Source organism: Cucurbita moschata, unplaced genomic scaffold (genome assembly GCF_002738365.1).
Source record: "Cucurbita moschata cultivar Rifu unplaced genomic scaffold, Cmos_1.0 Cmo_Scf00007, whole genome shotgun sequence".
Taxonomy (NCBI): domain Eukaryota; kingdom Viridiplantae; phylum Streptophyta; class Magnoliopsida; order Cucurbitales; family Cucurbitaceae; genus Cucurbita; species Cucurbita moschata.
The window spans coordinates 3661405-3684365 of NW_019268523.1; the positions used below are offsets into that span (position 1 = coordinate 3661405).

The 22961-nt window shown below is 36.4% G+C and overlaps 5 protein-coding genes and 1 long non-coding RNA gene across 17 annotated transcripts; 4 read left to right on the forward strand and 2 right to left on the reverse strand.

Moving 5' to 3' along the window:
- Window positions 1-50: 50 nt before the first annotated feature.
- On the forward strand, window positions 51-5223 carry LOC111445337. 5 transcript variants are annotated; one of them, XR_002710817.1, is made up of 5 exons: window positions 51-290; window positions 420-611; window positions 1339-1411; window positions 1510-1650; window positions 4049-4328. It is a non-coding gene; the product is annotated as an uncharacterized LOC111445337 (long non-coding RNA). The 5 variants fall into 5 exon arrangements; XR_002710816.1 differs by lacking the exon at window positions 4049-4328 and adding an exon at window positions 5180-5223 and having other exon boundaries at window positions 1339-1650; XR_002710814.1 differs by having other exon boundaries at window positions 1339-1650.
- On the reverse strand, window positions 1150-7593 carry LOC111445334 (sulfate transporter 1.3-like). 8 transcript variants are annotated; one of them, XM_023083643.1, is made up of 16 exons: window positions 7274-7593; window positions 7071-7171; window positions 6834-6952; window positions 5117-5467; window positions 4970-5018; window positions 4664-4871; window positions 4365-4539; window positions 4184-4249; window positions 3966-4079; window positions 3730-3846; window positions 3492-3618; window positions 2715-3001; window positions 2411-2601; window positions 1942-2027; window positions 1745-1821; window positions 1150-1622 (listed from the first exon to the last, which is right to left on the reverse strand). In XM_023083643.1, the coding sequence occupies exons 4-16, from the start codon at window positions 5450-5452 to the stop codon at window positions 1479-1481; spliced, it is 1977 nt and encodes a 658-aa protein (XP_022939411.1). In that variant the 5' UTR covers window positions 5453-5467; window positions 6834-6952; window positions 7071-7171; window positions 7274-7593; the 3' UTR covers window positions 1150-1478. The 8 variants fall into 8 exon arrangements, with proteins under 8 accessions (XP_022939411.1, XP_022939410.1, XP_022939408.1 ...); XM_023083642.1 differs by adding an exon at window positions 5667-5784 and having other exon boundaries at window positions 7071-7593; XM_023083640.1 differs by adding an exon at window positions 5633-5784 and having other exon boundaries at window positions 7071-7593.
- A 2499-nt stretch (window positions 7594-10092) lies between these two features.
- LOC111445336 (zinc finger CCCH domain-containing protein 15 homolog) lies at window positions 10093-11638 on the forward strand. Its single transcript, XM_023083650.1, has 2 exons — window positions 10093-10287; window positions 11285-11638. Exons 1-2 carry the CDS (start codon window positions 10183-10185, stop codon window positions 11417-11419), a joined length of 240 nt encoding a protein of 79 aa, XP_022939418.1. The 5' UTR covers window positions 10093-10182; the 3' UTR covers window positions 11420-11638.
- Window positions 11639-13100: 1462 nt separating this feature from the next.
- On the reverse strand, window positions 13101-14215 carry LOC111445314 (heavy metal-associated isoprenylated plant protein 24). Its single transcript, XM_023083613.1, has 2 exons — window positions 13845-14215; window positions 13101-13492 (listed from the first exon to the last, which is right to left on the reverse strand). Exons 1-2 carry the CDS (start codon window positions 13993-13995, stop codon window positions 13197-13199), a joined length of 447 nt encoding a protein of 148 aa, XP_022939381.1. The 5' UTR covers window positions 13996-14215; the 3' UTR covers window positions 13101-13196.
- A 2558-nt stretch (window positions 14216-16773) lies between these two features.
- On the forward strand, window positions 16774-19177 carry LOC111445673 (60S ribosomal protein L30-like). Its single transcript, XM_023084203.1, has 5 exons — window positions 16774-16905; window positions 16995-17100; window positions 17213-17314; window positions 18452-18520; window positions 18955-19177. The coding sequence occupies exons 1-5, from the start codon at window positions 16885-16887 to the stop codon at window positions 18993-18995; spliced, it is 339 nt and encodes a 112-aa protein (XP_022939971.1). The 5' UTR covers window positions 16774-16884; the 3' UTR covers window positions 18996-19177.
- Window positions 19178-20262: 1085 nt separating this feature from the next.
- Window positions 20263-22192, forward strand: LOC111445672. The gene is made up of 2 exons (XM_023084202.1): window positions 20263-20490; window positions 21416-22192. The coding sequence occupies exons 1-2, from the start codon at window positions 20461-20463 to the stop codon at window positions 21965-21967; spliced, it is 582 nt and encodes a 193-aa protein (XP_022939970.1). The 5' UTR covers window positions 20263-20460; the 3' UTR covers window positions 21968-22192.
- Window positions 22193-22961: the final 769 nt, after the last annotated feature.

Genomic DNA, 22961 nt, shown 5'->3' on the forward strand with positions numbered 1-22961 from the left:
GATTTAATATTTACTTATTTCTTTTTATCATTATAATTAGCCATTAGCTTGTGTTTTTGGATTTGTTAGGATGTTAAAATAGACGAACGAAAACGACGCTCTCTAGTGGCAACATCCCCAACCCACCACTTCTCACTCATTCCATGTTTTTCCCTCTCTTCTCCTTGCGCCGGTTCTGCAAAATGAGGTGACTGAGAATTTGATGCTTTGATTTTTGATCCATGGTGGCCATTGACGAGACTGAGTTTCGAAGCAACATCTTACACGGTGATTTGATTGTCTACTGGTAGGTTCATTGCTTTTGAGTTTTTGTCTTGAGTTTCTAAATTGGAAGATTCTCTTAGCCTCCTGCTGATTTTTCAATCTGCAATTCAAATCATGTCTACATTTCTTGTCTGTGAAATTTGATTCTACGGAAGAAGAAGGTCTACTTAGAGAGGGAGGCTATTGAGTGAAGAATTTGGAAGCATCAGATCCGATAGCGCTAGTTTCTTCATCTTCTGCTGTTAGAGAAAGTTGTGGAAGTTGGCAGCCTTTTGAATCGTATGTATACATTCAAATAATATTCTTCCCGTGGATTAGGATGACGCTCAAAGAGCGAGAGATAAGAGGTACATTTTGAATCGCTCATAATTTTAATGTCTGAGTTTGTGTTGCACTTTGTTGAAACGCCATGCTAGAATTGTATTTAAAATTTCTGGTTTGAATTTTTTAGTTCGGGTATGTAGTTTGAGTAGTTTGTATCCAATTGCTTCATGTGAAAAGTTATACGAATCAAACTTGCCAATGTTTCTTTCTTACAAGAAGTGAGGGTTTAGAGATGCTAATTACCAGTTTTGCATCAAACTTTTGAGTTAAACGCTTTGATGTTTGAAATAATTGGATGTATTTTTGTTGGATTAACATACCATTTCGGTCCTTCTACCTTTTGCATATTCTTTTGTAATCATGTTAGCTTTTAAGTGTCTAAATTTAGCTATCATCCTTTGAATAAATCTAAAAAATAACCATCATTCTTCACGTGTACTTCGAATAAACAAATGTTAGCCTTAGATTAATATTGGTCAGATATAATTAACACGGTAACGACTAAACTCATTCAAGTTCATAAAAATGCTCCATGGATGAGAATTATAGGATGAGCAAAGATATAAGGGAAATCTTCTGGGGAAAATTGATCAGAAGAGCAGGCTTCTTCATTAAGTGTGGATATATACATAATGATGTTATTTAGAGACATTTCCGAAGTACAAAAAACCATCACCTTTTACTTTTAGCTTTATGAGAGAATACATTGTTGTGCGCTTCTTTTTTGTTCATTTTTTCTTTTCCCTGCAGCTGACTCAGGTACTGAATTAATCTTCAGGCATCTATTTAAAAAAAAAAAAACTGCTGCTTTGTAGCTGAGCAGGTATTCACTCCATTCTTCTTCCATTTCATGGCTACTTAACTGGAAGAACTAGCATTCAAATCTTAGACTAGACCCCTTCCACCAATTTTGGGGAGCAGGACGAAACAGCTTCAGCAACTGTTAGAAAGATATGGTCCTCGCCAATCAGATTAGCAAGATCGGATGCATGGAGTTTGTCAATCACTACAGGCCCGGGGTTTGCCAAAACTAGCTGTTCAACAACACCGCACAGACTTCTGGTTAGGCACATTTCCAAAACTTTACAGCACATATATATACCTCTACTGTCCATAACATTCGTAAGTAGTTGCTTTTTATTCTTGCGTGAATTACCTGAATGTCTCTTTTCTGGAGATTCCTGTATAGCTCTTCCAGGGCATGAATTCCGCTAGTGTCAATGTCGGTAACAGCTACAACAAATTAAAAAACCAGAATTTTGAGTTTGGAACACGGAAGAGTGTGATCTGATCTTAGGGTTGACTACTGTGCAGAATTATTCAAAAATATTTGTCAAGGTTGAGAGTACTTACGAGACATCTCAACAATCAAAAACTGAGTTTTTGTTGAATAAGCCTTCTTTATTTGCTCTTCCTCATCTGCCAACCATCTCAATATCCTGCGAGAAATCCCCAAGTACTATAAGGGCAAGAGTAACGAAAATGAAAGGGCAAGGGCTCCTGTAACTGCCATCCTACACTTTTCCAGACATACATCGAATCAAATGTGTAGCTAATAATTACGAAGTTAGAACCCGAGGTAGCAATTTGATTCAATAATATTTAGTTGGAAAATAACACAATTAGGATTTCTGAAGTAGGCAGTCCCTAGGAGAAACAAACTACGGAAAACTTGAAATACACAAGGGAAATATCTTTAACTGATTCTCCAATGCCTAAAGATATAGAAACCTAAGGGACAAAGTTGGGAGATTAACACTGATTGCCTAGATATGGATGAAACCAGAAATAGACCATTTTTAAAGATAGGGATCATCTTTACCTCTCTTTGATGTAATTGGAGTTAGAAAAGTAAATTGCAGAATCGACTCTCACAATGAGAATGCCCGGAACCCTTGTTGCTTCTGGATACTGTTGGGTGTTCCTGTATACTGTGGTCCTAGGGATCTTTCCAAGAATGGCAACCCGTGGCCTGGTTACTTGTAAGAGTATCTTAGCAAATGATATAGAGACCTGCCATAGCACATGAAAGTTAAGATTCAACATCTTTATGAGATTAAGCTAGCAATGAGAAAACTGATTAAGCTAGTAATGAGAGAACTTAAAGTAGCAGGCGTAGTTCTTACAGCAATTAGGAGGCCTGTCTCAACATTTGCAAATATCACACCAAAGAAGGCTCCCAAACAAGCAACAAAATCAAATTTATCTATCTTCCAAAGCAAAATTGCTGCCTGAATGTCAATTAAGTTGATCACAGCAGTGATAATGATGGCAGCTAGAATAGCATTCGGAGTGTACTTGAAAAGGGGAGTGATGAACTCTAGAGTTAGAAATACAACACAGGACATAACAATGTTTGAGACTGCAGTTTGGCAGCCAGACATGTAATTCACAGCTGAGCGAGAGAACGAGCCTGCAAGTAGGAAACAAACCTTATTAGTTAACATTTACCATTTAATGCTCCTACTTTAAGCCTTATTTAGATGGATACCACGAAGGAAACCATGCTACTACCTGCTTAGTTACTAGTTGAGACTACACTAATTTTGCTAAGAATTATGTAAATTCTACTGGTTAATGCTGACATCCAGACGAACTTGCCATCCAAACCTCTAATTTCTGAATGCTAGAGAACAACACTGCTGTTTTGAGATTGCTTTTTCCCCTAATATCTTAAGGGTGTGTTTGAAAATTATATCTAAAAAGCACTTTCAAGGTCTTTTGAAGAAAGCATTTAATTAGTGTTTTTGTTGGCAGAGTGTGATATTTGAAACACTATTCACATAAGCATTCCTGGATGACGCTAAGAAACATTTTCATACACGGTGGTATTATATTCAGTAAATAATATCAGTTAGATCAAATTAGCTCTAGCATCTTCCTGATTTGTAGTTGCTTCTCACCTGTTGCCACATAGCAGGAAGTCAGTGAACCAATAACGTTCATTGTTCCTAGTGCCACCATTTCTTTGTTACCATCAAGCTGGTAATCCTTCATGGAAGCAAATGTTCTTCCAATTGCTATGGCTTCCTGAAAAGAACGTGGATTTTCAAATAATATGGAAACATTCATTGGTTAGTTAAACAAAAATTAAAATCATTCACTTCTACTGCAAAGAAGATAGTTTCACGATTTGCTTACCGTTAATGCTATCATACCGGCCACAGCGCCAATCCTGAACCCTTTAAGGAGGTACTCACCAGTGAAGTAGATCTGCTTCACTGATGAGGGATTGATTCCTTTCTCTATGTGTTTCACCTTCAAAAGTTCAACAAAACTGCAACTATCAGAGCTGATGCTATTGTTATTATTATTCTTCTTTTCTTAGTGATAATCATATTTCAACCAGGAAAAAGAGTGATAAAAGATATCCTTACAATTGCGACACCTTTCTGGTCTGCATGGGTAATGTAAACAAAAAAGGTGGACAGAATGACTGATATTAATGGAGCAATTGCAGGCACCCAAAAAAGGCTCTTGTTCTTCTTTCCCTGAGATTGCAAACATGGAAGCTCTTCTAAATCCAAGAATAGAAACAGGAAAAGAGCTTACGTAAAAATTTGCACCAAGTAACAATGCCAAGTGAGATTCGTACAATATACTTGGCTAATAGAAGAAAACTTAGAAAAGCTATTCCAATGACTATCGTCTGCCAGTTCCACTGCAAATGGTCATGAAAGAAGTTAAAATACATGAGATTAGTTTGCATCAGTGACTCATTTATGTGCAAATAAGCACCATAGACATGTGAGGTTTGAGGTTGTAAGAAGGCTTACTCCATGATGCGCTGCCTCAAATACTGAGCGCATAACAGAGATGATGTCTGTTTTCTTTGTAAAATTTTTAATACCAAGAAAGCCTTTAAGTTGTTGAAGGGCAATAGTGATGGCAGCTCCACCCATAAAACCAACAATGGCAGCATGAGATAGAAAGTCAATCAGAAAACCCAACCTGTTGGCAAAAGTCCAAGGATTCATATTATTATCAAGGGTTTATACAGATGATCCCAAAATAGGCAGAATGCCATTTGAGGAAATCAGATTCTATTGGGGAGAAAAAAAAGGCACTCAACTACCTTAGCATCCCTAGAGTGGCTTGGGTGATCCCAGCAAAGAACGTAGCTGTAAATGCAAGCCGCAGATACGCTTCTGGATGTGTATGGTAATCAATCTCCTTTTGTAGCATTGTTCCCAGCAAGAGAGAAACAACAGCCACTGGTCCAATCGCTATGTCTCTAGAGCTACCCATCAAAGCATAAACCAGTGGTGGTACAAAGCTGGAGTCTGCAACAATTTGAAAAGTTGGATGAGGCTGGGAAAATCAAAGTAGAGCACTCAAAATCCGGAAGAGACTTGGTGCAAGAGGCATAATCAGTGCTTACATAAACCATACTGGGGAGCCAAATTAGCAAGTTTTGCATACCCTATATCCTGTAATATAAAAATTTGACATGATCAGACACTGTTTGTGTTTTTTTTTTTTTCTCTTTTCTTAGATTTGCATGCATATTAAAGCAGAGCTAGTTTACCTGTGGAATACAGAGACTTGCAATAGTGAGTCCAGCAATTATATCTCCTCTTAATTTTGTCAGATTGTAATTCCTCCCCCATTCAATTATCGGGAAGATAGCCTGAATTCCCAGGGCCAACTTTCGGGACTTCGATTGATCCTTGAAGGTTCGCAGAGGCTCATCTGCAAAGAAAGTCTCCTTCACTCGTGCTTTAAATTCGTTGAAGAAACCTTGCTTCGGTGGAACCCCCACCTTGTGAATATACTGAGTATTGTTGCGCGAAGATGAAAGGTCTCTAATGTCCATCTCTTTTGTTTCAAGTTCTCCACCATTGGAATGGCCCCTTGAGTCCATGGATAACTAGTTCACCTATGGCGACGAAAACACATAAGAAAAAAACAATGGAAGAGTTAAGTTTTCACTAGCAAATAAAGGTAGCTGAAGACCAAATGCAGCACGCAGTCAACTTCAATGTTATGAAGCTGGAAAAACTAAGTCTACCAAACATTCAATCGGTTTCGAGAAACAGTGTACTTGAGAAAATAGAACTCTACGACAAAGCTCAGACCTGCAAAAGATTTGGACAGCAAATCGTACAAGCAATGGTGGAGACTCTCAACTGAGTTTTATAGGCCAACTTCTTTATAATATAACATCTCGGGAGATTCCAAGTCAAACTTTTCAAGCTGAAACAGAAGGATGTTCAAAAAACAATTTCACTTTATATGTGGTGAATTTAAACGTCAAGAAGTACGTCAGGACTTTAGTTTAAACCGAAGTTTAAACCAGCAAAAGAGATCCACAAACCCATTCAATTGGTGTATACAAATATCAGCAGTGCTTGCATATGTGAGAGTTTCTGTTACAAGATTTCAAGTCAATAAAGAAATGTTGAAATTTCACCTAGTGAGCCAATCACAAACGAGTAGACCTTTGTGAAAGAGATCCATAAGAATCCTCTAAACCAGTTAGGCCCATGCGGACTTTTCTTCACAAGCTGTCTTGGTTTGCATTTGTCTAGTCTAGCAATTATTTTGAGGGGGTTTAATGTAGAGTTGAAGTAGCAAGCAAAAGTCAAACAATGGGACCAAATGTTCCAATTCAACGCAATGGTCGAAAGTAAGCCCTTCGATGAGGACAAATGACTAAAATACAAGCAATGGGGAATAACTTATGGAACCTTACATGCCAATGCCTAGCAGTATACCAAAATTTGAATAGAAATAGTATGTATTATTGTAGTAATAGAACATTTCCTTGGGAATATGCCTAAAATCCTCCTTCCCAAGAAACTGACTCCATCCTAAAATGGTAGGACCTGATGGGGTTGTCCCATATGCACTAAAATGCACCATCAAAAGCTCAAGACGTTCAAAAAACAACAAAGAGAGAGCAAATTGTAAGTCAAAACTCAAGAACATGGCCAACATTGCTGGGTTTGTAGCTGAATAATCAAGGGTAAAAAGAGCCTACCGGGTCTTATTTCCCTTCTTGTGCAAACCATCCATAGTGGAGTTCAAAATAGTTCATCAATATTGAGAGAAAACAAATAATAAAAGCTTTTGAGAAGTCAACTTGTTCCCTTCAATTCACACTTGGGCTCTTTTTCTCAGTCACGAAAACCATAAGGAAAAAAGTTGATGAAAGGAAAAAGTAACACTAAGTTCACCATTATTCTATTGAAAAGAAATGGAAAACGGGAAGAGGAAGAGATGTAAATGAAAAGGAAACATACCAATCCATAATCGTTGAAGTCCAGAATCTGTTTCCCACCTTTTTGTTCCCCACACTCGACGGCTTCTAGGGTTTCTTTTCCTAAACAAATTCGTAGCCAGTCCCAAGCTCACCCAATACCTGAAATTCCGTCCAGATTCAATGAAACAACAAATCCGCATTATCACAATTTGAAAATCCCGCTATTCTCCTGTAATCATCAAATCAGAGAGGGAGTTTCCATGTGTCGAGATCTTACCGCTCTGTTTGGCCGCCACGAAAACGCGCCCTTATTTCTCTGTGATACTCCCCATTCGTCGCTCCAAATCGAAACTAACGTTACGAAATTAGGGCGGGCTGCTGCTAAAACAGTCGCAGTGAATCCAAACAAATTGAGTCAAATCAGAGTTCATCTTTTCCCAAAAGTCAAACCTCTCCGAATGCGTTATTGGAAAACTGAACCAGTCGTGTGTTCGCTGACGATGAACTTGGACGTTTAAGCGGCCAGATTCCGGTTGAGTGGCTCGAAATGATGAATACGAACCGTCGGATGGTTGTAGATCACCAAATGTCGGCGTCATCGTGGTAGATCTGAGTATATTTGTTGATTTGTTGACGTTTTCATTCACATTGGCTTGAGATTTTGAAGTGTAAAAGGTTTCAGCGTTCCTTTTTTCGTTTGTTCGTTTGCTAGTGTATTCGAGCCATTTAAAAAAAATTAAAAAATACAAATGAAAATTTCTCCTCTCCTCCGTCTTTCTCCTCCATGGCTGAATCAACATCGAGAAGTTGCGTTGATCTTCGATAAGGAATCGACTGTGAGCGAGTCCGACACCGGCGGATCTCTAATCGTCATTGCTGTAGACATCAGAGAGAATGCGGAGACAGGGAGGGAGGAGAGAGATGGGAGGGCGAGAGAAATTATTATTATTATTATTATTTTATTTTTATTTTATTTTTTTGTATCAAATACATATTAGCCTTAAAAATATATATATAACAATAAATTTAGTTCCTAAATTTTTATGTTTGTAACTCTCAAATTCATGAAGTCATTATATGTTTAATCGATTATTAACATCTTTAATATTTTTAATTTAATTAATCATCTAAATTTAAACCAACTACTAAATTAAAATTTACATATTTATTATGAGTATTTTTAAAATTTAAAATTTAGATATTTATTAAATATAAAATTTTAGAATTATAATTTTATTAATAGAAGGCTAATACATCTTTAAATTATTTTCGTGTAATTATATTTGAACTTTTGAACATCCATTATATATATATATATATATATATATATATATATATATATATATATATATATATATATATTAAATAATACATGTTTTTTTGGTACATAAATTTCAAAAGCAAATGGGTTTGGGAAATCATTAATGAATCTCTAAAGTCTGAAGTCAAATAGTGCTTTTTTTAATTGAGTTTGAACCCACTTTTGGACATTGAACATACCAATAATTACCAATTTCCTAATAATGATGATAATAAAAGTCCAAGCAATATATTAGATTAGACTTGAGAAAATCTGGAAGAAAAAAAAAAAACTAATATGTGCAATAATTTCAAATGGGAGGGCCGAAAAGGAAGACCAAAATTATATCAAACTGGACGTTTACTTATAATTATGAATGAATGTTTAAATATTTAGGGTTTGATTAAAAAATTCTTTTTGAATGTGTTATAATAAGTTATAATGGTTGGAAAATAGTTTTATTTTGACTCAAAATAACAATTTAGCATTTTAAATTTTGTAAAATTTAAATTAAACTTTAGTATGTATAATTTATATTTATATTAAAATTTCAAATTATGAAAATACAAGAGTTAAAATATGTGACACATTCCAAAACAAAATTCAAATAAATATTTATCCTTTTAGAGAAAATTGAGGTGGTATTATAATATTTTGTCAATTTTATAAATTAAAGAAATTACATAACTGTTCTCATTGATATATATATATATATATATATATATATATTTTATAAATTAAAGAAATTACATAACTGTTCTCATTGATATATATATATATATATATATATATATATTATTATAAATTATAGATATGTTGAATTATTTTACATTTTATGAATTTTCAAGAATATCTTAAAATAAGATAGAAGATCCTTTTTCACCATAAAGATTTAGTTCTCATTTGTGTCCGATTTTATTTTCTATATTTTTATTTTACATAAAAAAAAAACAAAAACAAAAAAACTTTAAACTTTATTGAAAAACCTCATTTTCGACATTTTAAGTCTAACTCTTTGAATTCATAGATACAAAAGGAACAATAATGTAATGATGGTTAATAGCGCTGATTGTGAAGATTTTTAAGACTTAATTATTGTCAGTGTAGTTGATTATTTGACTAGAAATACATGTTCTCTTTTATTGGGTACAAAATAGGAGAGAGAGGCGAATGAAAATATTGAAGTAAATAGCAAGAAAATTGAATAAATTAGGCATAGAATATGAAATGAAGACCTCGGCATTTAGGGATATGGGCACCACTTCGAGAATCAAGGTTCATAGAATGTTGGGGAGTAGTACGCCCGGTTTAACTTTGCGACTTACTTTCAATTGCTGGGGGTGCTCTCTGTCAATCTGTTCACTTGCTTGTAGCTTTCCCTACTAGAACGGTCTGGCTGTCGAATAATTGCCTAGGTTGAGGAGAGAATTGAAAGTAGAAAACTCGAGAAGGTAGCATTGAACAAAAAAGAAAACACATATGTTAAAGGTTTCATTCATAGTGTCTTCTTGTGCACACGCCCTAAAGGACACCCACATGAGATCCTTATGTACGTACTTGTCCTTCTTGTCGTGCCACCTCACAATCATGAGGATGTTCATCACTCACCGGTGCTTCTCTCCAGATATGCCGTTGGCATCCTTTATTTTACCACCTTGGCCTTGTATGTTTACTTCACGTTGACCCATACACTATATGAAAGTGTAATGACTTGAACTTTTAACTTCTTAGTTTATAACGGTTGAATAATAAAAGTCCTACATCAGTTAATTTAGAGAATGATCATGAATTTATAATAAAAAAAAGTACTCTATCCATTAGTATAGGTCTTTCGGGGAAGCCCATAGCGATAAAAACTTTATGGTACATTGTATCGTAGAGCGTTGTTTTCATCTAAACATGACTGGCAATTATTATTATTTTTTTAATTACTCATAATAATAAAATGAAAGGTTTTTAAAAGAATAAAATTTAAAATAGATTAGAACTAAAAACGGGGAAGTATACGAATATATGGATTTTTTACGTCTCTCCGATTCCCCGCGAATAGAACAGAGGTTGAAGCAGCAATTCATTAGGAGTCTGCAAAATGGGGGCAGAAGAAGCAGCCATGGAACAAGAGAAGCTCGCATCTCGGAATCCAAGGACGATTCCGATCACAGAGACTCAGTTCCTATCCTGGAAGAGGCAGAAGGTACACTTTCCCTTCTTCATCGATCTATCTCAGGCTTCGCTTAGGGTTTCTTTTAGGTGTCAATTACTTGTATTTCGTGCCAAAGCCTGTAAAATTAGAGAATTAGGGCTGCGTGAGATGATTATTGTGAATTTGAAAACCTCTAGGATTCATTCAGTTTAGAAAGGTATTGAAGAATTTGCTGAATAGTTTCTTGCATACATCGCATGCCAAACATCACTGTCATTTGACATAAAACAATGAATGAAGATCATTGAATGAAGCCACGGTATTTAACCTTCCCAAATAAGGCAATCAAGCAAAGAACCTAATCTTCTATAGATTCTTACAGATTATGGAGAGGAATGAGGGGACTGGAGGATTGGGTTCAGACAGTATACAGGAAAGAAGAAACTTCATAGAGAACATTCCTGAAGGCTCAAGAGTCCATTTATGACGATCGTTTAAAGTTGGGGATAGGCAAACTTCTAGTGCAACAAAAAGGAGATTAGCCAAATCTTGAGATTCATGATCATTAAGGGGCTTCTAAAATGAAAAATCATAATCTTTAAGGAGAGTAGAAGAACTGTGACTATAAGGATTAAAATAGAATGGAATAGTACCTCATTTTGAAGGGAAAATAAAGTGGGGTAGAACAATTTGGAAAGAATTATTTCCGATCCTGAAGTCCTACGAGAAATGAACATGAGTCCCATTGCCGGTGGAAATTTTAATGAAATTGTTAAGGAAGGGGATTATTGAAATTCTGCTAGAAAATACTTGCAATATGTAAGCGGCTATCATTAGATTTGGAGGCTATTAATGTTCTAATTCACGTGTTTCAACAATCGACAGTGACACGGAATGCAGGTTCGATTTTGTTCGAGTCAACTGACCTGAAAGGAAACTCAACCATTCCACCAGTCTTTTATAAGGCGATTTGTGTGTCACTGAAGTCTGAAGCTAATGAGTTGTTGATGTTTGACATCTATCTCCAACCATCTTCTCTTATTTGCAGGATGCTGAGGCATCTGCAAAGAGAGATGAAACAGCAAGGAAGCGTGCGGATGATATAGCCTCAGGAGCAGTGCAAATGAATGGGCGAGAGCTTTTCTTGCACCAACCATGGGTTTTTGATAATTCTCAATATTGAGGTTGGTTTTAGATGGAAACATTGTGGTGCTACGCTTTGTGGTCTCTTGAGATATTGGTCTTTTACTTTAAAATGTTACCTTGTATTTTATTTGACTTTCATTGCTCATACGAGTCGGTAGTCCTTCAGCCCAAAATTTTTATTCTCTTTGGCCATAGTAGCTGTATATGAATCTGTGTAGGTTTCATGCATGGTAAAATCCGTACAAATTTTTTTGAATTGGACCAATATACAATTTAGGTGCTGATTTGTCCTATGCTGTTGGCCTAAAACGACTTTATGGAATGCATTTGTCTTCTCCAGTTTACAAATCACGTGTAAATAAATGTTATGTTGCCTTCTACAATAGGTCCTTACATGATGAAATCTTTTTCATAAGGACATCATGGTTTTAGCCGCTAGCATATTCAGCGCTAAGTAAATTTCAGTCCCTAATGCCAAATTATCTTATGAATCCCAGATGCGTGGTTAATGCATTCTAATATGAAGAGGATAAATTAACCCCTATGGGTTGATGCCATGGTCAATAAGGGGCATGTAAATAATAAAAGACTCCCGAGGGAATTGGTACAAACTATAGGTTACGTATCTAGAGTTTAATATCCTACAAGTCACCTTAGTAGCTGAACATTGTAGTACTGTTAAACGACTGCCTTGTTAGATTACTTGAGGTGTACCTAAGATAGCAATTTATCGACACTAACCCAAATCATAATGCAAGATCCTTGAGTGAATTGACCATCTGATTTACAAAAAGGGAATGACCTCTTTTTTCAAGGGTTGATTATTTATATCCTCACTCATGGCTTTGAAGATTGGTACAAATGAAATGATGCTATGAGTTCGAATACAAGGCTTCCTGGTAGCATGGATTAAGTCTAGGTGTAGTTATGCATTTACTATTTCAACACATTCTTAGACATTTTCATGGGCTAGAAGAAAGGTGATTTTTTTTGTTTATACAATGACATCCATCCCTGATGAACAGAGGCATGCCCATATTAAATAAGGGGAAAAGTGGTTGAAGGCCCACCGAGTGAATGACCTTATCTGATCGTCAACCCAAAAGAGAGAGGATTAGCCTCACCGAGTTTAGGTAGCAGCCTGGATAAGCAGGAGTGGCTCTTGCACTTCCAGACACACAAAAGAAACAAAAAGGCATATAAGGGAAGGGGCCCTGTTTGGACCAACCCATATTTGCTGGTCCACACGAACATTTGATCAAAAAGGGGAATTTGCTACATGAAATCCTAGCGGAATCCTCTCTCTTTCTCTGAAGAATTTCTTGCCTTTCCTTCAAGGGATCTTTATCCACTTCATTTTACTTCTTTTCAGGAATGGCTTGGACCCTGTCTGATTAAGAATATTTGATCAGAAATATGCCCTTTAACTTTAGGTTATTCTTTATTCTAGGTGCATGGGATTGGGATGAGCTAGAATCTAAACCCCGTACAAGACAAAAGTCACCGACCTCCTTTCAGTTTTGATTTTGATTCTACTTTGTCGGAGATACTTCTTTAATTCTTATATACAAAAATTGCACAAACTATTAGTTTGATACAATTATATCTATAAACTTTGGATTATGGATTTGTTATAATTATACCGTGATTTTTTAATTTGATCTAGCATCCATGTAATTTGTTTGTATTGCAATTACCCCTCTTGTTAGTAGCGAACATGAAATCAAAGAAACATATAGTGTTATTATGTAGTGGGATAGTACAGTGCAGAGAATATTGGGATATTAATAGTTGATTGAAGGGTAAATTAGCGGCTACATGATAGAGCAAGCGTAGGGATTGTCATCACTAAACATTCGGACATAGTTTTCATTGACAAGAGTCTCTGTAATGGTGGCTGTGTTGGGAACACTCCGAACCATGTTTGGAGGAGCCTTCTTGTCGTATGAGGCTGAGATATAAGGATATGGCTCCAATGAAACTGGAACGTAAGGCCACATCTCCACCTTCTTCTTCGTTGCTTGTGCTGCCTTCAGCACCTTCTTTGGCTCTATGTAGCCTGTCACTGTTACCTTCATCTGCTTCACATCCACGTCCACTTGCTTAGCCCCTGCAACCAACCCCATTCAACCATACCACGTTCTTAAGTTTTATAACCATCATTAGTTAGCATAGTGGCCATTGTTGGGCTAGTAAGAAAGTAGGTGTCGAGTTCAAATCGAATGAGATTAGTTGAGATGTGTGCAAACCGTTTGGAGACTCGATGATATTAGAAAGTCTCTGAGAGATTTTTTATCAAGGGGGTTTATATATACTATGTTAGTTGAGATTTTTTATCAAGAAAGTAGATGTCGAGTTCAAATCGAATGATATTAGTTGAGATTTTTTATCAAGGGGTTTTTATCAAGGGGGTTTATATATACTATGTTAACTCACTATTTAACTCGAAAGCTTATGTGTACCTTTTACACGAGACATGATTTGCTTCATCTTCCGACCGCAGCCCTCGCAGTCCATTCGAACCTTTAAAGATACAGTTTGCATCTGCTTCTTCTTCTTCCTGTGCTTGTAAATCAAATTGGAGAAGTACTCCCATGTGCCTTCAACTCCCATTTTGTTCAGCTTCCTGTTTCCTGTTCTTTGCTAACTACTTATCTGGGAAGATTGGTGGGAAAATGATGTGTAGGAAAATCAATGGCTTTGAAAGCTTGGCCTCCTCTTGAACAAGTTCAGGGTTTATGTAATTCTCTGGAACTGCCCTTCCCTCTTCTTATAAGTAGTTATGCAGGCACTCAGTTGAAAAGATGACGGGAGTTTTGCATCCAAAGTAGTACTTTTTTTCCTTCTGGTTTATTCAGAAAATGGTTCAATTCTTCGTGTATAAGAAAAGGTGGAAGTAAGGACAAAGTTAAAAGCTAGAGAGCCAATGGCTTCCGATAGGGACTATTTGTAACGGCTCAATCCCACCATTAGCAAATATTGTCTTTTTTGGGACTTTCCTTTTTGGACTTTCACTCAAGATTTTTAAACGGTGTCTGTTAAGGATAGGTTTTCTTTCATACCCTTATGAATAATGCTTCGTTCTCTTCCCCAACCGACGTGGGATCTCACAATCCACCCTCTTTTGGGTTCCAACGTCCTTTCTAGAACACCAACTCGTGTCCACTCTCTTCGAGGCTCAGCCTCCTCGCTGGCACATTGCCCCGTATCTGGCTCTGATACCATTTGTAACTACCTAAGCCGCTAGCAGATATTGTCATTTTTGGGCTTTCCTTTTCGAGTTTTCCCTCAAAGTTTTTAAAACGTATATGTTAGAGAGAGGTTTCCACACCCTTATAAAGAATGTTTCGTTCTCTTCCCCAACCAATGTGGGATCTCACAGCCTTAGAACGTTTCGATCATTCATCTATATCCATATATCTCTACAAGAATATGTATGTATTATGACATGGATCAAAAACTGCCACGTTCCATTGATTATCATCCACGTGGATAATCCAACGGTAGATGGAGAGCCCACATGGCAACCAAAGAGTTCAAAGGGAGCTGGTGCAGGTAGTTGTAGTACGAATTGGTTGCTATATTATCCTATCTCTCTATCATATTATTAATATTGAAAACTTTCAACTCCTTGCCTGTTCGAAAGGAATAGTGAGAGTGATTGGGCGGTGGGAATTTAGAAAGAAAGGAAAAGAAAAAAAGAAGTATAAAAGGAATATACAAAGGCATACCCAAATGAATGACTAGTTGTAGCTGCTTTGCAAGGTGGCAACAATTTGGAATATGGCTTCAAAACTTGCATTTTCTTTCCCCTCCGATGATTGCTGGCTTTAGATTTCCCTGTTGGTGTGGATCTTAATTGATGAAAACTAAGTTTTTGCCTTCTTCTATGTCATGTCTTGTCTTTACAGATTAGAATTTGGAGGGCTTACAACTAATTAGGGATAAGTCCCCACAGTTTTGTTTCATTTCTGCAAATTATTGTGTTTCTAGAGACCTCTATAATGGTAGCTACTCACTTGTTCTTTTTTTGGTTTAAATATTAATTTGGTCCCTTTCTTTAGTGACTACTTTTTCAAAGGGTCGGCTGGACACAGGAGTTTTAGGCCATGCATGGATTTGTCGTCAAAATCACCTTTGTTAACCCGTTTTCTTCTATTCAAGAAGGTACTTTCAAAATGTTCATTTTAGTAAAGTTACTTCATTTTCATTTTGATGGGATTGTATTGATTGTTTGACTACAATGGACTTTTTGTGTGAGACCCATATCGAGTGGAGAGGGGGTGGAAAATTTCTCTAGTAGACACGTTTTTAAAAACAGTGAGGTTGACGGCGATAAGTAACGGGCCAAAGTGGATAATATTTACTAGCGGTAGGTTTGGATAGTTATAAATGGTATTAGAACGAGACACTGGGTGGTGTGCCAGTGAGGACGTTGGGCTCCCAAGGAGGGGTGGATTGTGAGACCCACTTCTGGAGAGAGGATTGAAGTATTTCTTATAAAGGTGTGAAAACCATTCGTTGGGCTCCCAAGAGAGTGGATTGTGAGATCCACTTCTGGAAAGAGGATTAAAGTATTTCTTATAAGGGTGTGAAAACCATTCCTTGAGCTCCCAAGGAGGTGGATTGTGAGACCCACTTCTAGGATTGAAGCATTTCTTATAAAAGTGTGAAAAAATGAGGTAGATTGTGAGACTCACTTCTAGAGAGAGGATTGAAGCATTTCTTATAAAAGTGTGAAAATCATTCCCTAATAAACGCTTTTTAAAAATTGAGAGGTTGGCGACTATACGTAACAAGCCAAAGCAAACAATATCTACTAACGGTGGGCTTGGGCTGTTACATTTTGAAAGTATAAATACTAAAATAAACCAAAGTCGGAAAGTACATCAACTAAAGTTGTAATTCAACACATTTTTTTAGTTCAATTTTTGCTTCTTTGTTAGATAATCTTGAGGCCATATTGGTATTTGCCTTAGTCTTAAGAAGTTGAACCTGTATATATTTTAACATAAATAATTCCTGCCATGTTCGTATCCTTACATTTTTTAAAATAACACGTCACTATGTTTATATCGTGTCACATCCAAATATTCAATGTGGCTTTGTCACACTTCGTTGGAATCTCTGTATGGGCAAAAGGAGGTTCTTGTGTCTTGAGATTTTTCAGACTTCATACGACGTCGTTTAAATGAAACTTAAAAGCAGTTGAATGGGCCATAAAAAAGGAAAGCCCATTATCAAAGAAGGCCCATTAATATTTCAATGAAGCCATGGAAAAAGCCCAATTTTATTGACATGCAAGTGACCCTTAAATTATAAACCCTAATAATCCAGTCCCGCCACTTCGTGCTAGGGCAGGTATGCTTCAAACCCTAATTTGACACAAATTATTATTATTATTTTTTTTCATTACATCCGACGACTTCGATTGTTTTCATTTCTGATTCTTTCTGTTTCATCTTCCCTTTAAGGATTTTGTACTCCTTTTGAGAAGCGACAATGGCGCCGGCGAAGAAGACTGTAAGTGTTACTCTGACGGTGCATAAATATTGCATTTCCAATTACTTCAGTGATAATGGTTTTGATAATCTGTGGTGTTGTAATTGCAGAAGAAGACTCATGAGAGCATTAACAACAGGCTCGCCCTTGTGATGAAGAGCGGCAAGTACACACTGGGGTACAAAACCGTTCTTCGCACTATCCGCAGCTCCAAAGGTCTTCGTCCGTCGTTTTCCCTTTCCAAGAAACCTTGTTTATTCGAATTTATATTTTATTTCCGTTTTTCTTTTTTTTTTTGACATTTTTCTGTTTTTCGATCTGTTTACAGGAAAGCTTATTATTCTATCGAACAACTGCCCGCCTCTGCGTAAATCCGAAATTGAATACTACGCAATGCTTGCCAAAATTGGGGTTCACCACTATAACGGAAGTAAGTATAGTAGAGCTTAAGCAGGATTTTTCTGCTTTATTGTATTTGGAGCTTCATATGCATGATTTCCGATATATGGGATAGAATTGCGCTCATTGCTTGTATTGCGTTTCGTTTTTTACTTTTGTAGTATAAGAAATGACAGGCTGTCTTCATCTCAACTCCGTATTGGAGGTTGATTATTGTATATCTGGACAAGGACTTGCTGTGTTTGTAAATGTTGTTTGATTGTATATTTGAGTAACTCGATCGATTACGTAATGGGTGGGTGCTCATAATGGGTTTCCATGTTCGGGATAAACGAATTTGATATTCAATGTGTAGTTCGTCCTTGCTAGTTTCATACATTCTTATTGATTTGCTACCATTGTCTTCTACAGTTGTTTTCACCTTTGGTATATAGTTATTGAATAAAATAGGTGGGTTGCTTCCATTGGCAGTAATTGGTTCTTCTGACTCATAATATGGATGTGTCAATGCACAAAACTCAGCTCAAGGCTCGGGTTGATCGCCTCAAAGTGATAGGTGATGCCTGAGTGAAGTGAGGTGCAATGAGTAAATAAATAAATAAATAAATAAATAGTATGGAGATCATAAATTTATATAAATATAGTCATGAAATGTCAAAGCTTTAAAAATTAATACTAAATTGTAAAAATATCCAAATGTCAAAATTATCCAATAATAATCAAGTGATGAGTAAGTTTGATTTTTCCTATTTTGTTGGGCCTTTTATCGTGGGCTCTTATACTTAGTTCCATTGGTTATAATGCTAAGAAAGAAAAGGAAATAGCGTTAATTGAATCATGTGCGCGCCTTCAACCACGGGGAAGGTGACGCAGGGCAACCACAAGTTTAGTGGGGGGAGTGCTGGATTGAAGTCGCTTGCCCCAGCTGCTTACAAGGCCCAACGGCCTCAGGTTGCCTTGCCCTTAACCATAGGCGAGCACCTGGTTTGCCTCAACAACACTAGTTTTTCCATCCCTTTTGTCCATCTTGTTTGAAGAATTGTCAATTAATTAGTGTTAGTATGCTCGTTCAGTCTGCTTTTACCTTCTATGTATTTTTATGTACGTTTTTAGTATTTTTTTTGTTTCTTCTGTCTTATTTATTTTTGTTATTTGGGTGTATATTTAGGTAATGTTGATCTTGGAACTGCTTGTGGCAAGTATTACCGCGTCTCCTGCCTCAGCATCATTGACCCAGGTACTACAAATTTTATTATTTGGTTTATCGAATTTCATTTTTATGTTGTTAGGACGGTCTCTAATTTTCAGTTCTTGAAGTTTGTATAAACTCTTAAACAAAAACTTGATAGGATCGCAGTTAGGTGTCCGGTTTTTAACTTGATACAAATTTTATTATGTGTGTGAATATTTCTGCGGACAAAGGTTTGAGAGAACACATGCAGTTTGGTGTTGAGTTTTGAAATATATTAAACTTTTTTGTTATATGATTAATAAGAAAACTAGCTTTTATGGTCGAAGTTCAGAATGCTACACTTAGAAATTTGGCACTAAATCAAAACATTTGTAAGTATAGATATAAAAGAGAATGATGTAAAACTTTCAGCTGCCTAATACTTGTTTTTCAATGAGGGGTTTTATTACCTATTCTCCTGCTGCTCTATTCTTTTCCAGGTGATTCGGATATTATCAAATCGCTTCCAGGTGATCAGTGATTATTGTACCCTGTAGAACTTAGTTTCTTTCTTTCTTTCTTTCTTTTTTTTTTGTTTTTTGTTTTTTGTTGCACATTTTCTCTTCAGCTAATGCTAGAATTTTGCATCGATTATTATGTCCTCAGAATAGCTTCCTACTTTCTGCATTAAAAAAATTTATGTTGATAACTTGATTTTGTCAATGTCCTTGAGGTTTTGTTTAGTCGAGACGTGGTTTTGAGTAGAATGTTAAAGTAGTTTTACATCTATTACTTATATCTGAACAATTATGAATTCAGAATGTCTTTGCCTTTTGGATTAGCAAGGCATTTACGTTTTGAATTTACAAGGCTTTTTAGTTTAGCAATGTGGAGTAAGAATCAAACATTTGATCAGCTGCCTCTGAGATTGCTTAATCTCAGGGTAAGCCTGAGGAGTTGTTTGACGTCATAGCTTGGTTATATCATTTATTTCTCATTATGTTGATTTTTTATTCTGAAAATTTTGAATTCAATACTTTCTGAAACTTCTGGAGTGAATCAATTTAGTTTTCCAAGATCTTGTTACAAAAATGGATGATTTTTACATGTTTTCAAAACTTCTATGTTTGAATTTTGTGGGCAAGAGTGATTTTTTCCTAGTTCTTTTAGATTTACCTAACAATTTTCCTTTGGATTGTGATGAATACTTCGAAGAAGATTATGATATTATTTAGATAATTTTGAGTTAGGTTTTAATGAAATCAAGTGAATTGTTTCAAATTATTCATAGATGGTTCAAATGGATTCATTGATACAATTATGCGATGAATGTCATTTGATTTAATCTACCAAATATAAAAAATAAACTTTGTCCAAAAAACATGTAGAGGGAAGAAATTTTAATTATTAATTAAAATCATTTATTTTTTGTATTATCAAAATATTCATTTTAGGTTTTAGGTGTTTTATCTCTTATCATTAATATTTGTATGACACCAATCTAATTTCCTAGGATTGCTATAATATGGTTTTACCCACTTCTCCATTCATTTTAAATATTGATCATGTAACGTCATGAGCATCAAGATGTTGAAGTTTGGAATTCGATTCGAAGTGAAATTTGATTGTGTGAGCGGGAAGTTGAGTTATGTTTATTTCTATGAATACTAAGTCTTGCTTTGCTTTCAAGCTCTCCTTGAATCAATTCCTCATTGGATATTTCTTTTCTTGAGTTTCTTCTTATCCCTTTTTTTAGTTTTCTTTTTATTTTTTGAAAATGCTAAAAAAGAAAACCGAACAAGAAAAAACGCGGCAAATATTAAAAAGAAAATAATTAAAAATAACTGATTTCAAATTGCGTGTCTCCTTGATAACCACCGCGGAAGAAACGTCGCCATTTTATCTTTCACTCAAATTCAACCAGAGATATAGAGAGAGAGAGATGTTGAAGAAGAGGCGGAGATCAAAGGCCGTTTCGGAGTTCTGGAAGCTCTCCATTGCCGCCGATGACTTCCACCTTCCATCCTCGCCGTCGTGTAAGTTTTTCCTTGCCTTCTAACTTTCTTTTCAATTGTTTTTGAGATATCACTGTCTTCACACGAACTTGTTTCGAATTCCACTCTCCGTTTCGATTCATTCAAGATTTATGCATGATTTGTATTCATCCCGCGATTAACTCCTAAGACTTCGACTACCTAATCGGATAATCATCATACAGATTCGAAAAGATTAAAAAAGAAGAAAAATCCTAACGGATCCACTGCTTCGTGTTGAATTTCGAGTATCTTCTTCCTTTGGCGACAGATGTCTCCCCTTTTTATTCATCTCACTTCGCTTTTTTCTGCGATCAACTTCTTTTTCAAATAAAGAATCATTCGCTTAAAATCTTATTTTATTATCCCTTGGACAAGACAAAACTAGGAATTTAAAGTTCAACTTCCCCGTCGTCTAGATCTCCTTCAATGGAGGATGAATTTCAGGTTGCAGTTGAAAATTTGGTGCTTAAAATTAATGGCAAGCACAAGGCGTTATGAATTGCGCGAGGGCGTGAGTTGTATTGTTTCTGCGACATTGAAGCAAATACGTGGTGCAAATTTGTAGCCCACGTACGCTTCCAAATGTTGAAAAACTAGCCTCAACTCTCTTTCGAAGTGTCCTGAGTACCAAAAATCCTCAAATTCCTGTTTATTGCATTTACCGTCCTTCCAATTCAATGACACATTTTTACTTAACTTATTTCACTCACTCCCCCCATCTTTTGGGCTCGCATTTAAATTTTTTCAAGGGATCCGTTTCTTCATATAAACCGGAGAGCCCTTCCTTTGTTACTATATATATATACCCCCATTTCTCCACTTCTTCACAACACATCCCCATTCCTTCCATCACCCCTCCCCCTTCTCTCTCTCTCTCTGTTGATTGAAAATTTGAAATCCCCCATTTGAACAATTCACTATGCAGAGCAATAAGGTATCCTCCCTTGTCCCTAGCGATATCAACAGCGATGATTACATAGGCGTGGAGAGTTGTGTCGATTTAAAAGACAACGACACGGCAGCCGACATAACTCCCCTGGCGAGCTTCCCCGAGGGAGGAAATAGCAAGAGGGACATCAAAACGTCGTGGATGGGGAGGAAAGATCAGAAAAACTATCCCCCACCAATCCCGTTATTGGTTCGCACTGAGAATCTGGGTTCCCACATACCATGGGTGATGAAACGGCAGTACACAGGCGATGGACGGCTCATACTGACAGAGGAGAAAGTGAAACACCACGAGTTCTTCCGTGCCCACAGATCCGATGGACGCCTGATGCTACAGCTGGTGACCATGGACGACCAGGAGTTGGATGAGGACGGCGATGAGGAGGAGAAGAAGGAGGAGTGCACGGAGGCGGGAGGGAGTGAAGAAGGGGGAAAATGGTGTAAGTATGAGAACGTAAGAGACAGAGATGCAGCGTTTATGTTCGGAGTGGAAGTGGGTGCAGGAAGCTTGAGGAGTGTTCGAGGGTAATGAAATGTGTCAGCAACAACAGCAGCAGCAGCAGCAGCACAGCCAGCAGCAGCGTGGAGAATAGGATTTTAGTTGAAGCGAAATAGTTATGGTGTGTTTGGGAGTTTAGGTCCGGTTTTTAGAGTGTTAGTTAGTTTGGTTCTCCTATAAAATAAAGTAATAATAATATGAAGGGCAGAGAGATATCAATTTCCAAATTAAAGACCCCATCTTTTGGTTTTCTCCATCTCTGATTCGGTTGAAAGGGATGAGTCAATTCATCAGAGCATTGGGTACAGCTATCTATCTATATCCATCCATCCATCCATCCATCCATCCCAGATTGTCAGTCCTTCCTTATCATTGGCCTTATTAACCATTCAAAATCCATTGAACATTAAAAAAGAATTAATAAAGAATTAAAGAGTCAAACATATAGATTTTAATATATGAGGTGGAAATGAGAGGGAGATGAACAGAGTGTGAAGTATAACGAGGAAACAGACAGGAATAGAGCTGTCGCAATAACCAGAAATATCTGCAGAGTGAAAGGAGATAATTATTTATTTGAATGATTATATAAATATATTACAACCGTTTCATTGGAAAGAAGATGAAAGTAGCGGTGGGAAATTTGACACACCCACTTCTTTTCTCTCCAAAACTAACCAACTTCCTTTTCTCCCTTAATTAATGTCATAATTTTCGGAATGCCACCCAAATTCTCATTTAAGTGTTTTTAATTATTATTATTATTATTTTTAATAAAAATAATAATTTAATCGATCATAGTTATAATTTAAGAAGGTTTAAATCTGAAAATGAGAAATAAAATATATATATATTGGAAAATGGAAGTGGGCCCGGAATATTGAGTTTGAATGCTGCATGGGAACAAAATATGAGTTGTACTGTTCACTAAAACCCAACCGCATGCTTCGCTTTTTCACAACGTGTACACCTTTTGTTTATTATCATTATTATTTTTTTTTTTGTTTTGAAAAAATAATAATAA